At 36.6% G+C, this 15893-nt stretch overlaps 2 protein-coding genes across 2 annotated transcripts; one reads left to right on the top strand and one right to left on the bottom strand.

Moving 5' to 3' along the window:
• The first annotated feature begins 490 nt into the window (after positions 1-490).
• LOC102600990 (uncharacterized) lies at positions 491-12678 on the top strand. The gene is made up of 11 exons (XM_006362073.2): positions 491-792; positions 4324-4473; positions 4581-4650; positions 4760-4888; positions 4980-5043; positions 5133-5220; positions 6274-6358; positions 6607-6663; positions 8648-8755; positions 11488-11558; positions 12099-12678. The coding sequence occupies exons 2-11, from the start codon at positions 4370-4372 to the stop codon at positions 12541-12543; spliced, it is 1221 nt and encodes a 406-aa protein (XP_006362135.1). The 5' UTR covers positions 491-792; positions 4324-4369; the 3' UTR covers positions 12544-12678.
• LOC102601340 (cytochrome P450 703A2) lies at positions 12650-15690 on the bottom strand. Its single transcript, XM_006362074.1, has 3 exons — positions 15395-15690; positions 14266-14978; positions 12650-13404 (listed from the first exon to the last, which is right to left on the bottom strand). The coding sequence occupies exons 1-3, from the start codon at positions 15663-15665 to the stop codon at positions 12733-12735; spliced, it is 1656 nt and encodes a 551-aa protein (XP_006362136.1). The 5' UTR covers positions 15666-15690; the 3' UTR covers positions 12650-12732.
• Positions 15691-15893: the final 203 nt, after the last annotated feature.

The raw sequence follows: 15893 nt of genomic DNA, 5'->3' as shown, positions 1-15893 counted from the left end.
TGAATATGAAAGTGATGATATGGTTGTTGATGAAAATGATGAACAATCGGCTCAGAGTAACAAAGTCACGTGCTTTGTCTACTTCACAATGTATGGAATAATGCTTGTTGCACTCACTCCAAACTACCACATTGCTCCAATGTCATGGACACTACTTGTTATTTGTTGCAACGAAGATCCAATTGACTTGTAATACAAACTTATGGTTAGTTTTGATAGTTTTTAAAACTTATGGGTATAAATAATATTTTTCTAAAAAGGTGAAATATGTTTCCCAAATACTATGGCCAAACACATGGTGAAATTTCACCCAAATAATATTTGCCAAGAATATTTGAAAATCTATGGCCAAACGCTAGCTAAGTTTGACAAACTTTCAAAATCAAAATTGTTCAGTAATTAATACTCAAGGAACTACTTTGAACTACCTTCAAACATATGGGGACCATTTCTGTTATTTTCCCCGAGTATAAGATGGAAACAATTTAAAAACCTAGCATTTTGGTAGGTATAAAAAGGACTGTCAGCCAAGCCGCCGTCCGCCACCTCCGCCCACCATCGCTGCTGTAAAACCACCGTCTAACTCCATGAAATCTGGCCAGCACCTCCATACATCGTTAAATCCAAAAAGCATGACCACGGTACACTAAAACAGTCCAAAATCATCATTTCTTCACCAACAGAATCCCAGCGTTTAACTCGCTGACGCCATTGACTAAACACAAGGTCCAGCAGCTCCGTTTTGCTAGTTCTGGGGGGTTTCGATCAGTCTTGGTCACTTCCTGAGTTCAGGTTCCTGTTTAGCCGAAGTTTTTTTTTTTTTCATTTAAAGCATCTTGTGACTGATTTAAGCTTGTAATAAGAGACGGAATCATGATTTGAAGTTTATGAATTTTGAACTTCCTACCAAACCCATAGCTCGTCTTAGTTACTGGATTCAAAGTTTAAAAATTGTAGGTACTCGGTGAATTTTTATTATAAATACAGGGCCTAAGCAAAAACTTCTGGGTTTGGCTGAAGCCGCAAATAATACTCTACGGGCTTGTTTGGTGTGAGGGATTAGAAATAATAGTGATGGGATAAAAAAAAATTATGATGTTTGGTTGCCATGTTTGGGATAACTTATCCCACCATTTATATCATAGTGATGGGATAAGTTATCACATATACATGGTGGGATAAGTTATCCCAGGATAGCTAACCCAGGATAACTTATCCTGGGATAACTTGTTTCCAACCAAACGACCCCTACCTCTGCCCTAGCTTGTAATGTATATATTGTGTTGATTTGAATCATGTGGATATTTTTAGATGACGAAATAGTTGAGATGATGAATCAGTCTATCATTTGAGTACTGTCTATTTGAAGACTCTAGGTTGTTTATCTATTTTGTTTTCTTCACCACATTTGTTGAGAAATGTAGTCAAGAGTCCATTTGTGACTGATTTCCTTTAGGGAAATACGTATGTCTCTTTGGATAACATTAGCAGAACACTAATGAAAGCACAGTTTGTTCCCACTTGGTAGTTGCCAACATTCTTTATATCTTAATTCTCTTCTTCTCGACCATCCTTCTAAGTTCCATCTACAACAAGTTGTAGATTCCCTTGGATATCTCATCATAATTCCTATCCATTGCAAATTTAAGTCGTTCAATTTAGATTTGTGATGTTGCTTGCTCAAATTAGATTAAGTTGTGCTTGTGCATGCTTTAAGCACAGATGTGACCATCTGCACTAATATAATCAGATAGTGGAAAAACCGAAAACGTTATACAGGTATGCCTACCTCTTTAATTGGCATCGACTGTAAAAGCTTTTAAATTATTGACAATTAATAGGATCTTCGGTGATTAACTAGGTTGACCTAGAACGGACTGAACTTCAGCCATATGTGTCTAAACTTCAGTCTTCCACCATATGAAACTTCAGACATTGAGTTTGAAGTTAGATTGCAACATCAATTTCCCCATCTATCCTCATTTGGAAATTACTCACTCAAACATGAGCAATATTTCCAACACTACCAAAAAATCCCATTGATACCCGAGTTCACTACGGGATCACCTTGAATATGCCAAAATTTTAAATAGCCTAAGGCCTTCCATAGACTTCACTTCCATAAAACTTTGTTATCCCAATACCGTGTTCCTATCATTCATAAATATTGTCTACAATATCATGTCAGAGACACTGATAGTTCACGCCTAACAACGAGTTTTGGTTTAGAAATACACTTTGCATCTCCTTCCACTTTATTTTGTCAAATATTCTAACTATCTTGACCCACCATACTTTCAGGTTAATGTTAAGAAGCATAACATAGGGATTATTTTGTTGGAGCTCTCACATTGGGCAAACATAGGTGATGTTGCTCCATTGTTGAATAAATCCAAGTTCGGGATGTTGATTGTGCATATACCCTGCTATTAATTACACCTCCATACTGCGTTGTGTCGAAGTTGGATTTACAAATGGTGACATGAGGATATTAGATTATCAATTCGTCTTTTAAGATGTTAACAACAACATACTAGTGTAATCGCACACGTGGGATCTGGGAAAAGTAGGATGTATGCAGACCTTAGATCTACCTTTGTGGAGTAGAGCGATTGTTTTGGATTGACCTCGATTCAAAATGTAAGTTTTTGAACAAGTATAGCAAAACTTCACAAAAAAGACAACAAAATAGCAAGGTACAAAGCAAATGCAACAACAAATAGTAATACTTTTTTTTTCTTTTTTTTTACCCCTCCCTAGGAGTTCCTACCTTTTTGCTCCCTTGGTGACTCGAACGACAACCTTAGGGTTGAAAGTGAGGGGTGCTTACCATCCGAGCAATAAGAGACTCTGCGACTACTAAATAGTATTACACTATCACTAATGAGGGGAAGAGGAGGAGACTATACCTCTACCTCTCCCACATAAAGTGTGAAAATACTCGGCTACCTCTAACCTTCTATCCTAATTAATGACCTCCAAATTTTTCTATCTAGGCTTATTCCTCAATAAGCTGGAGTTGTGCCATGTCATGTCTAATTACCTCCCCAAGTTCTTTTTGGCCTACCTCTACCTCTCCAAACTCTTGCCACAGCCAACCTCTCACACCTCGTTACTGACGCATCTGTGCACCTTCTCTTCACATGTTCGAACTATATCAACCTCAATTCCCTCATCTTGTACGCCACGGAAGCCACTCCTATCTTGTCGTGTATAACTTCGTCCTAATCGTATCTCTCCTAGGATCTCCACACATCCATTTGAGCATCCTCATCTCTGCTATCTTCATCTCACATGTTCTTGACAGGCCAACACTTGACCCCATACTTCTAAGATTTTAACCATCTTAAAAATTTAATTCCAGTTTGATGTTGGAGATGATCACCTAAGCAGTTAGATTTGATGGTGGAAAGGAAGTAGTGGTTTCATGCTTGCTTCAAAGAATGGAAGCAATGGCGCCCTGTTTGTCGAAATCTTAGTGGACCTTCTGGATTGCTTCACATTTATTCATGCGATTGAAACAGTCAGCAAGTTTGCTACCTTGTTGAGCTACAACCTTGTGTAGAAAATAATAAACATCAGTATAAGATGAGAAAGCAATGCAAGCGCTTTCAAAAGCAAAACAGAATCTGTAATTATCATTAAGTACAGATGCATCACTTTACTACTTTTTTTTGGGTGTGACACAGCTATTGCAAATGATATAGATGCCATGATAGATTTATTGGGATCTTTACACTTACAGCAGTGATGTTCTGCTCCTTCTGTATATACCTTTATAGCACTTTCTTGCTACTTCATTGAAAATGAAGTAACCTATAACAATCATAAAAAAGGTATATTATGAGGAACAAAAGCATATAAACCAAGAGAAAATGATCTGTATATTCACCAGTGCTGTAGCAGGCAGATTTTTCATCTGGGAGTCTACTTCAGCAACTAGTGTCTTGAACTTTTCGATGTTAATTTCAGCATTTTCTTCTTAACTCATTAGTAAAGCATTATTAGAAATTTTCTAGTAAGATTTATGCTTATTGCTTGGTAAATAAGAGATAGAAAATACAAATGGCAAGTCCATTGATTGATTGTAAGGTTAATTTCCTTTTCCTTAATTCGTGATTGAAAGAAACAATTTATAAATAGTAGCTGCCAGTAACGACAAAATTCGCTATACGCAGCACTTCATTAACTATTTGCTGATACATCACTTTAAAGAATTGATAATCGTTACTGGGCCCTTTCCTTTTTTTTGGTTGTTATTTTGGTTACTTTTCCAGAAACATGTTAGTTTTATCACTTCAATTTTATTTTTTTATTAATTAGGTTTCTCAGAGACACACCGTGCATTGTAAGAAATTACAGAGCAGTGATGGAGAAAGAAGAAGAGCTACAAGAATCTTCTACTCCTTGCTTGCATTTAGTCTCTGCTTTCCTCGCCTGTGAACCCCCTGATTTTGTTGTCTCATTTGCCAGGTTACTAGTTTCAACCCCTGCTCATGTTAACTTACACCGAATATAGTGTAATTGCAATTGCACTCTTAATTGTTTCGTTTGACTGAACAATATGTGAATTACACTAGGGATTTTGGAGGTGGTTCCATTACGGAAAGAGTGCAAAGTTTCATATGGAACGTATGTATCAACAAATCCGTAAGTTCATTAAACCTCTAACTGTCTAGTTAAAAGATTTTCTTCCCTGAATAGAATTATCTCTTGGGGTAGTTTTGTTTGATTTTCAATGCTCTTATTAATGCTGCAGGATGTGAAGTGTAGTTTGCCTTATTTGAAAAGATTCTTAAAGAAACTCATTGTTGAAATCGAGTCAAATGGGGACGTTGTTTTGGATGAATTATATGAAAAGTATATTTATTGTCTGGCTTCTGTGAAGGTAAATGTTTTTAAAAATTGCTATCAATAATGATTAGGATTTTAGCATCACCATGTAACCATTGTGAAATTGGCCTCCTTTTTGTTGCAAGGATGATGAATTGGCAAAAGGAAGCACAAGAATGTTAAGAAGATTTTCGTTTCTATTTCCCAAGGGTGAGGAGTTTTTTCTTTTCGTTCCTTTTTATAGAATGATGTTTAGCTACTTTTAGTAACATTATGTATCTAATTTTTGGTGTACACAGATTGTTCACAAGCCTCGAGTTGTCAAATATTTAGGAAATTGGAAGTCACGTTGCAATGTTCACTTAACATGCTTGAAGGTGATACAGGGTATGTACTGTCCCAATTCTTTTTCTTTTTGACGGGAGTTGGCTTTTTTCAAGGATATGCAGCCCTAGGTTTTGAATTTGGTTGAAAGATACTTCCATGAGCATGTTTCAGAAATTTTAAATCTTTGGATGCTTTATAACTTTTCTTATAGAGATTCTCTTATTGCAGCTGGGAATGACTAACAAGCTTTCTGGGGTAACTTATTATGCAAAGTAGCAAGCTGGTAGACAATCTATATGTCTAAGCTCTTCCTTGCTTTTTTTGTTAAGGTGGTGTCCGGGTCAATTCTCACTCACCTCGACTAATCCACTTGGTACCTGCCACCTCCCACATGTATAGAATAACTCCGTCCACCAAAGTAAACTCAATTGAAAGAAGTCACTGAAGTTTTATATTTTTCGTTTTCCCTTTGATGGGATTTGAATCGTGGTCTTCCACGATGGACTTCAACTTTCAATCGTGTATGCTTACGCTTTACGTTGATATCTACCAGTAGCCTATTTGGAAAGTTAAAAGTGCTTATAGTAGAGAGGTCTGGCCAGGGCTATGGGTCCCTTGCTCGCGGCATGAGCTAACTGCGAGAAAGAGTTTGAGTGCCCAAGACTTCTCACGCAGGGGCTCGTGATGGGCAATGATATACTTCCCAACCCCTTCTTCCCAGCTTCATTCCCTTACTCCCAGGCTCACCGCTTGTGACACAAGGGACAACATGAGGATGCCTGGGAGTTGGATCAAGATTCCAAATCTATTTTTTAACTCCCTTTGGCCATTTAACTGCTACACCCACTTCTAACTTGTACCATAAATATGTCATATATTCCAATGACCCAACCATTCTCGTGTGGGCGCGAATACTCCTCAGAGTCACTTTAATCACATCGCTAGGCATTTAATTAGCCCGAAATAATTGATTGTTTACTTTCGAGGCTTTACAATAACTGCCTGATATTGTGAAAGATTTGCTTCTTTGTTGTTTTATAATTTGGTGCAAACATTCTATTCCCAGTGTAACGGCTGATCCAGTTTGTCCTCTGTATTTCTTGGTTGAAGCAGGTGCTCAATCTGGCCATCAGGTCTGTTCCTTTCAGAGTTCATACTTTCTTTTCCAGAAGTGTTCTCGGACAAATCTTGTCTTGAGGTGAGATAGCTTGTAGAAGCATTCATCTGTTTGTCTTAGTTTATCAAATTGTTCCTCTACAATGTTTCTTAGGGAAAATTGAAATGTCTAATCTTGTTACATCTTTGTGGATTTTTCCAAGGTTGAGTGTTGTTGCTCTTCATCCTTTTTTGTTTGTCAGTTGGCAATGCTCTTTTACGTGTGTAGTCAGCTTGATTAATATAATAACAGAGTTGCTATTTCTTGTATTTAATCTATTAACAAAGCAGGTTGGTTCGGGTGTTGGATTGGTTGGTGTCTGTCTAGCTCAGACAAATTGCTCCAAGGCAAGTTTCCTTTTCCATTCTGTCTTTTTTCTGCAAATTCTGCTTCTTGTTTTTTTCTCAAATGCATCACATCTATCTCTTGCTCATTTTGAGCTTCACTATGTGTGTGTTTCCGTTTGTAGATGGGATCATAATTTTGTATGTTCCTGAAGAAGAAGGGTCCTCATGGAACAATTTTGGGAATCATTTTTCTCTTCCACTAATTGTATTTGAGGCTACAATTGACTTCATCTTCTCTATTCAATATGCCTCCTCGTCTTCTATTGTGGCTGGGGTGATTGACTGGACATATGGTTTTCTTTAGGTCGTGAAGCATGCAATTGATAATGACTAGATGTGATCTATCAATTTCCTCAACTACAATTTGGATCAAGCAACCCATGCTCTTGTCACCCAATTGCTAAAAGTGAAAGAGAAGCTCTCTTGCAATCATGAACATTTAGTCTTATTTTTCCATAACATAGTTTTGCCATCATAAAATAAGAACTAATGCATTCCAAGTGGTGGCACTTTTTGCTTAGTCTAGTAATTTATTAAACGGTATTTACATCCTAGGATAGATAAAGTGGCCATCCTTATTTTAGTTACTGAAACAACAAACATTTTAGAAGCTTCGGTTAATAGTATTCCTATTGTTAAACATACTAGTGTTCTTATGAATAATACAACAACATAATAGTATATTCTCACAAGTGGGGTCTAAGGAGGGTAGAGTCTAATTTGTCCCACAAGTGAGGTCTAAGGAGGGTAGAGTGTACGTAGACCTTACCCCGATCTTGTGGAGGTAGACAGACTATTTTCGAAAGACCTTCGGCTCAAGTGCATCAAATAAAAATAGTCATGAGCGAGGAAATACAACAATGAAGAAAACATGACAACTATATAGGAAACAACACAAAACATATAGAAAAGGAACAATAACAATGTCATATGATAACATATACCAAAGACAAAGAAATTGCATGAATAAGGCTAATACTACGACATACATGACGCTCTAGACTACCATTAAGCATACTCCCATCGAAAAGTAAGACAACGCTCAATTACCTACTAACGTTATTCTACCCTAATTTGCGACCTTCATACCCTCTTATCTAATGTTATGTCCTCGGTAAGCATGTCCTGTCTAATCACTTCTTCCAATACTTCTTTTACCTATCTCTACCTCTTTTCGTTCCCACCATATCCAACCTCTCACACCTCTCCACATTGGGACATTTGCTCTCTTCTCTACATGTTCAAACCATCTCAACCTCGCCTCCCTCCTCCTGTCCACCACGGAGGTCACTTCCACCTTGTTCCAAAAATCATCATTCTTAATCTTATATCTTCGGTATGCCCACACATCCATCTCAGCATCCTCATTCGGCAACTTTCATTTCTGAATATAAGAGTTCTTGACTGCCAAACACTCCACCCCATACAACAAAGTCGGTCTAACCACCGCTTTGTAGAACTTACCTTTAAGTTTTGGTAGTACCTTTTTATCACACAAGACCACATCAATATGATGTGTTACATCATAATCGATCTCCCCATTTCCTTGAATAAAGGAAGTAGTAGTTGATAGAATACTATTTATGCTGATATGTAGCATAAATCGTTATTAATTAAAATTACTTTATGAGGCGCTGATCACATTCTTAAAATGTTCACTTATTTTGTCAGAAATTGCTCTAAAATCTAGTATTGTTGCATCTCAATTTTGATGATGCAACAAGCCTCTTAATTGGATTAACTTTCAACATTTTGGTTCTATGTTACATCAACATATACCCAGTGAAATCCCACAAAATGGAGTCTAGGAAGGGTAGAGTGTAAGCAGGCCTTATCACTACCTCTACGAGGTGGAGATGCTGTTTCTGAAAGACCCTCGGCTCAAGAAAATCATAGCAGTAATCAAAGCAAAAACATGAAGCTCAACTTGGAATTACCAAAAGGGTAATGGTTAATTTAGAGTCTTCTCCATATAATGATGCAGGTAATACTTACAGATGGTGACTTATCAACTTTAGCAAACATGAAGCTCAACTTGGACTTAAATCAGCTGGGCACTGATATGTTAGGACATAAACAAAAAAACAACACGGTTAGTGGTCATAATTTTGCTTATTTGTGTGTCTTTTTTGATCTTACTATTCTTAACTTCTTCCCGTACTATTCTGTATTTATGAAAGTTGGCTAGTTTGACAATCATAGGCTTCATGCAAGCCTGCTTGGGTAGGACTGGTAGAGATTTGTGTACTTGCTTTATAATCTATAACCAAAAGAAGTGTTGAGGAAGCACCTGCCGGCCTGATTATTGAACAGTAAAATCATATTAATTTTACAGTTAGGCGTAATTTATGCGTATAGATGCTCTATAATGCTACAAACTCAATTTCTTCAACAGTCCAAGGCATTATGTTTTTGGTTTCTCAAAGCATTTTTTTACAATAATTTTTATAACGATGGTTTGCGGGTCAGTTTGCAAACGTATCATCTATTTGATCATTACCTGCAGGCTCCCACCAATACAGGTACTATGTAACTCCACGTCTCCACCCACTAAGGATTAACTAGATTTGTACCTACTCTAATCTCCCATGGTCTTCATTCCACCTTCGTTGACCATTATATTGCACCTTTGGATATTTTCGCCAAGCAAACGGTTGATATCCAATCATGGAAGTCCAAATAGTTTTGGGAATCATTTACCATTTAAGTTGAATTGATGTTATAGGGGATGAAAATCTTAATTATTATTCTGCTTATCCACTACTGCATGCCGCACAAAGTATATATACAAAAAAAAGAGGAAGACGAAGAACAAAGAAATCCAGAGTGCGGCCAGGAAGTTTATGAACTCTGAACTCAAAGTGCTGACTGTTACTGGCATTCTTTATTTCCATCATAGTTGCAAATACATTTGTGGATGAAGTTGAGCATCTAACCTAAACCTTAAGGCAATGGATGGAGTGGTGTAGGAAATATAAACTCTTTTGGAAACCTTTAAACAACCAATTAGGGACAAGTATAGCACTCTCTAACACTTCCCGACATGTGTAACCTCCTTCAAGGGTTTACACATGCATTTGATTTTTAATTTATTTTCTTTATAAGTAGAGAGAGAGAGAAGGCCCAACAGAAGTAATCTTGGAGTAGAGGAAGATAGATTAGGCTCAATATGCTAATGAGTGGACCTGGAGTAACGCCCGTGGCTCGATGGGAATTGAGAGAGAGATAGAGTAGCCAAAGCAACCCCATGGATTGGTTGAGAGAGAGAAGCCTAGAGTGACAAAGAGGAGAGATGAGGCTGTGAAAACGTCTGACAAAATTTGGCTCTGATACCATGTAAAACCCCTTTGCCGACCTTGACACCACCTAGAGTGATAAAACATGAAGAGAGAAGGAGGTTGTGTAAATGGGCTCATAAAGTTTTAGCTCTGATACCATGTGAAGGAATCTGAGCATCCAACCCAAAACCTTAAGGCAATGGATGGAGTAGCCTAGACATTATAAACCCCTTTGGAAACCCTCACACAACCAATGAAGGTCAAGTGTAGCATTTTCTAACTATATACGTTATAATTGTAGACTTCCTAGATGGAGTAATTATCTAAAAAGAACATTTGTATAAATAGTTGGGTTGGATGAAGAATTTGTTCTTACTGTTAGAGAGAACACTGTGTGGTGTTCTTATTGTCAAAGCAAACACGGTGTGGGGTTCACATGAAAATACAAGAAAAGTTTTTTAAAAAGAGAGAGTAATGATTGGAGAAGAGACATTCTGGGTGCCTACTATTTTGGTTGCCAAACAAGTTGCAAATAAGCAAATCTGATTGGTTGAAAGGGACAGTAGCTTTTACATTAAATAGAATCCTTCCATTTCATTCTTTGATACATCATTTCAAAGAGAGAAATACAGAGAGAGTTGAGAGCAGTTCACAGACAATGATATAAAATATTCTGTGAAGAAAAATAGAGAGTGTGAGCTGTGTTATAGTGAGGTGGCTAAAATAAAAGAAGGTTGTTTCTTTTGAGTTTGTTGCAGTCTTTTGAGACTATCAAGTGTGTTAAATTTCCCACTATAGTGATATCGTATTGCTCGTCTCTAGTATTAAGGTGGATATTATTCTTGTGTGATTATTATTTCCCAACACACAGCACATGAAAGAAATTGTCTCAAGACACTTGTTGAATTTCAACCTTCTAAAATTAAAAGAAAGTCGATGGACTATTTTATTTTTTTCAGAACCTATGAAGATTGCCTCCATGATCGGTTCCTGTTGCTGCTAGTGTAGTCCATGGAAACTTTCTTCTAGTTTTTGATCTTTGACGGCTGGCTTCCGTTCACAGTGAATGCAATTGACTGCCATTGTAGGATGTTTACATGATGTATCTGAAAGTGGTACGAGTTACTTGGAAGGTGAAAGTAAAATTTCCAACATCTTATTGTGGTTCCTGAAAACCGAGTCACTGCGAGATGAGGACATCTTTTATATATATATCTATGCCTTAATCCTATTAGGGATTGTTTTTTGGGTATATGCCATGTGTTTTGAGGCCAACAAATTTTTCGTTTAAGTTAGTCATTGGAAACCGGAGTTCCTTTTAATGCAACAGAGGTCATTAGCATAAACATGATGTTAGTGAGTTTCACAAGTTGAGCCATTTATGTGTCTGAAATGTAGTTGTTTAAGCACTTATAAACTTTTTGGTACCTTCTTGATACTGTTTTTACCAGTGAAGTACTTTATCTTTTCAAATATAAAATATGTATCTAAAATGTCTCGTAGAGTTGGCATAAGTTGCAGTTAAGACGTATCTTTTTGGATTCAGTTGCAGTGCTTGTATTTGCCATGGGAGTCTGCCGCAGAAAATGAGCTACGTGAATTCATGCCAGATATAGTGTGAGTAGTTACTCTTAAGTTTGCTTTTGTTATTTTTAGTACCACAGGTACTACTTTCCTTTACTGTAATACTTTAATCTTTGAGGAATGGACTTGCAGTTTTAACTGTTAGAAATCTTGTGGAGAACAATAAATAAAAAACAGATGAATTTTATAGGCCATTCAAGTTAAGAGACTAAATGACCAATGCTGCAGTATTTGGTCTATTATAGTAAATTTGAGTATTGACAGTGAGCTTTGGCGTAGCTGGTAAAGTTGTTGTAATGTGACTAAGAGGTCATGGGTTCGAGCTGTGAAAACAACCTCTTGTAGAAATGCAGAGTAAGGCTGTCATACAATAGACCTTTATGGTCCAGTCCTTCCCCAAACCTCTCGCATAGAGAGAGCTTAGTACATCGGGCTGTCCTTTTTTATAGTAAATTTGAGTATCGTCCCAAAAGGGTTGTGGTGTTACATAATTTTAAATATCCTCGACAGAGTTTCAAGCCTTAGTCTCACGTTGCCTTCATTAGAACATGCTTTTGACTTTCCTCTTTAAAGTTTGGGTGCAGATGTGATATATGATCCACTGTGCCTACCTCACCTTGTTCGAGTCCTCGCGATTCTTTTGAAGCGGGAAGATCTCAACCTACATCATTTGAATAATGGTTGCAAGGACTCCTATCTACCTGACCATAGATGTTTTGAAAGTGAAGAAACTAGTTCAGCAGGTGACCTTGATGTTTACGTCGGAAAAGAAGAAATATATGGTGATCCTCATGCTGAGCATTTGTCACCTGGACTAGGACAAGAGCCTGTTGCATATATTGCCTCGGTAATTCGCACTATCGACACGTTCAATTATTTCCTTTCGTTGGCAGAAAAAGAGAAGTTACTTGTATCCGACATCACTGAAACAATGAAGCCACTTGACTTGCTTCCTTATGTAAAATCATACCAGCGGTCTAACGTAAGGATGTTTAAAATTTCATATTTGCACAAATAAGACTACTATGTAATCAGACAGACTTAAGTCTGCTGTGTGGATTGCCACAGGTGAGAAAAATGTTGAAGTATACTATTACAGGAGGCGAGAGCTTTTTTTTACGAGGTACAAATAGAAATTTCTCTTTATTTGATTCGTTACGAAAGCCATTAAAGACCAATTCCCTTTGATTTGAGTACTAGTAACTAATTATTGGTACAAGTGAGCAGGCAGTCTAGGTTTAGCAATAGCCATCAATGGCTTAGCTTTAGGCATAGTCATTCCATAAACTTCATTTGTGTCAATATCTTGATGCTTTACTCCATTTGGTGGACTCCAATCATAGCAATGAAACAACCTAGCCAATGCCATAAGCACCAATTTCACACCCAATGGTGCACCAGGACACTTCCTTTTTCCAGCACTAAATGGCAAAATCTTGAAATCTGGACCATGACTAATCTCAACTCTACTACTACTAGTAGTCATGATCATGTTTTTTTCATCATCATTTGGTGGTAAATGTCTCTCTGGCCTAAACTCATCTATGTTGTCCCAAATCTTTGTGTTCCGGCCAAGACCATGTGTGTTGATGAACACGCGTGTCTTGGCCGGGATGTAATAGCCGTTGATCATAGTATCGCGAATTGATTCATGTGGGATTAGGAATGGACCCGCAGGGTGCATTCGGAATGTTTCACGTACTACACAACGGAGGTACTTGAGATGGATCAAGTCGGATTCGGTTACCATCCGACCCGACCCGACAACTATATCGAGTTCTTCTTGGATCTTTTTGAGGACATGTGGATGTCTGATTACCTCAGCCATTGCCCATTCGTTGGTCACAGCAGAAGTGTCTGTGGCTGCAGCTATCATATCCTATAATTTAATTAAAGAAAAGAAATAAGTCACAGCAGAAAAAAGAACCATATTTAGCTTTTTTTTATACTATTGATGTAGCAAATATATATTGTGATTAGTAATAAGCTGAAAATAAAATAGGCATCTTGTTTATACATGTTAAAATATACTGTACTATATATATATATATATATATATATATATATATATTCTCTAATATAAAAGTTGCAAGGAAATTGATTGTATTAGAGTTAAGTTTTTGTGCATGAATAGTCTAAAAATGTCTACACTATCAAGTTGACATGTAACTCTCTATATTAAGTCTCATATAATAATTTAATAGAGTAATAACATGGTAGTACCGATTAAATTGGACTAATAATGTAATTTGTTTTACTCTATCAGTATATATAACTTAAATTTTATGTTTTAAGTATCAATCAAACTTGTGAATTTATTTCTTTTTTTTTCTACGGGTGTCCCATACCCTCATTAGAGTCCAACAAAATTTGGGTTCGCTCCCGAAAGTCCCACATTGTAGGAATTTCTTCTTCTCTTTCTTTTCTCAACTGGTGTTCGATACCCCATTAGATTCCAACAAAATTTTGATTCGTGCCGGAAAGTCTCACATTATGGGGTAACACTCTTTAACAAAGACGACTTTGTATCCAGCAAGACTCGAACCCAAGACCTCTAGTTAGGGATGAAGAAGTACTTATCACTTCACCACAACCTCTGTTAATCAAGCTTAGAAATCCCATGGGTGGTAGTTGTTGCTCACCAAATGCATATATATTGGATATATATATAAGTAGTTTGAGATAAATGCATTGACATATTAAATAGGTAGAAAGTTGGTATATATAAAAAAAATTAGACCTGAATTAGAGCTTTAATCTCTACATCATCCATATTTTGTTTTCCATTACCATCTCCTTCATCTTCTCCTGGTAGAGACAATAAAACATCCACAAAGTCCATTTCATCATCATCAATATTATTATTATTTTTATTACCTTTCTTCTTTCTATGTTCTTCAATTATTCTCATATGAAAATCATCAATCCTTTTTTCAACATCCCTCATTTTTTTCTCACAACCATAAGGATCAATCCACCTCCAAAAAGGTAAATAATCACCTAAATATATCACTCCAAGTAACCAAAATAACTCATGTGTTACATGCATAAATTCCATTGCTTCTTGTGGACCTGCTGATTCTGCCCCAAAATATTGTTTACCTAACAACATTCTAGTCACATTATTCATTGAAAATCCACCCAAAACTTCCCTCAAATTCACTATTTGTCCTTTTTGGGCTTTGGTCCAAATATCTTTAACTAGACTTTGGGCTTCATCTGCCCTATGTTTTGCAAATGATTCAAGTCTTTTAGTTGTCAATAAATGTTCCATACATATTCTTCTCATTCTTTTCCATTTTGGACCTAAAGGAGCCAATGCCACATCCCCACAACCATAAGCTAGATGAATGGCAGCAAGAGTTCTTGGCCTAGATGCAAAAACATCATCTTGTTGTACAAGTATTTCTCTTATGATTTCTGGATCATTGGTGGTGATAGCATCAACATTACCTTTTAAGAGAAAACAAAAGGTGGAGTCACGATATCAACTTTATGGGTTCAAAATGTTAGAACGATAAATTCTAGTGCTAATAACTCGGTTTAAAATTTAATGTGTGTACATATATAATGATTTTTTCTTAACATGGATAAAGTACTTAGGTAAAATTTACTGAGTTTGACCGAATCTGTATAGCATTGAACTTTATATGAGAAATAACGTTCACTTATCACTTATCACTTATCACTTTTCGATCATTTTTTTGTAAAATAGTAATTGTTCATCGAGTTGCAACATCCATAAGTGAATCTCCAAGTCAAGTGTACTTGAAGTTTCCCTTATAAATTTGAAACTCGAAAACAATGACTATTTATTAATTACAAGGACTAAATTGTGGTCATTTGTGAATTTATTGTATCAACATTACCTAGTCGGAGATAGACCAATGGGCCATATTTTTCGCAGAAAGACGCCATGTCTCGATGAGGTAATTGCCCTAACTGAAAAAGGTTGCCTACAATAGGCCATTGTTTTGGACCAGGAGGGAGTTGATTGATTTCTCGATTCGACTTATCGACGAATGAAAAATGAAGTAGCTTGGAAATAAGATATGCGCCAAAAAGGACTATACTATAATTGATCAAATTAAGAAGATACGTGCAAAGAAGGACAATAACAAAACTAGTCAAGTCAATCATCTTTAATTATTTGTCAAAAAAAAGAAAGAAGTAGTTTACAAAGGCTTAATAAGGAAATATGTTTAATTCTAATTTATAATCTTTTTTTGGAGCGATTAGGAAGCCCATCATCTTGACATGTTTCAACTATAAGTATTAATCTTGAAATCACACTTTTTTGCTTCCTCAATTTGCACAATAAGTTTGAATTTATGAACAAGTTTCTTTTTTATTTATGGGAATAATTTA

This window comes from Solanum tuberosum, unplaced genomic scaffold (genome assembly GCF_000226075.1).
Source record: "Solanum tuberosum cultivar DM 1-3 516 R44 unplaced genomic scaffold, SolTub_3.0 scf00382, whole genome shotgun sequence".
Taxonomy (NCBI): domain Eukaryota; kingdom Viridiplantae; phylum Streptophyta; class Magnoliopsida; order Solanales; family Solanaceae; genus Solanum; species Solanum tuberosum.
Note: the sequence above shows the minus strand (reverse complement) of the source record. Positions and strands in the feature narration are given on the sequence as shown.

Bases quoted from the DNA above. Each gene is read 5' to 3' on its own strand.
- LOC102600990 (XM_006362073.2), top strand. From the start codon at position 4,370: ATGGAGAAAGAAGAAGAGCTACAAGAATCTTCTACTCCTTGCTTGCAT. The intron at 5,044-5,132 runs GTGAGGAGTTTT...TGGTGTACACAG, and splicing joins TTCGTTTCTATTTCCCAAGG to ATTGTTCACAAGCCTCGAGT. The intron at 5,221-6,273 runs GTATGTACTGTC...TGGTTGAAGCAG, and splicing joins ATGCTTGAAGGTGATACAGG to GTGCTCAATCTGGCCATCAG.
- LOC102601340 (XM_006362074.1), bottom strand. From the start codon at position 15,665: ATGATTGACTTGACTAGTTTTGTTATTGTCCTTCTTTGCACGTATCTT. The intron at 14,979-15,394 runs GTAATGTTGATA...TTCTCTTAAAAG, and splicing joins ATTGGTCTATCTCCGACTAG to GTAATGTTGATGCTATCACC. The intron at 13,405-14,265 runs GTCTAATTTTTT...ATTAAATTATAG, and splicing joins AGATTAAAGCTCTAATTCAG to GATATGATAGCTGCAGCCAC.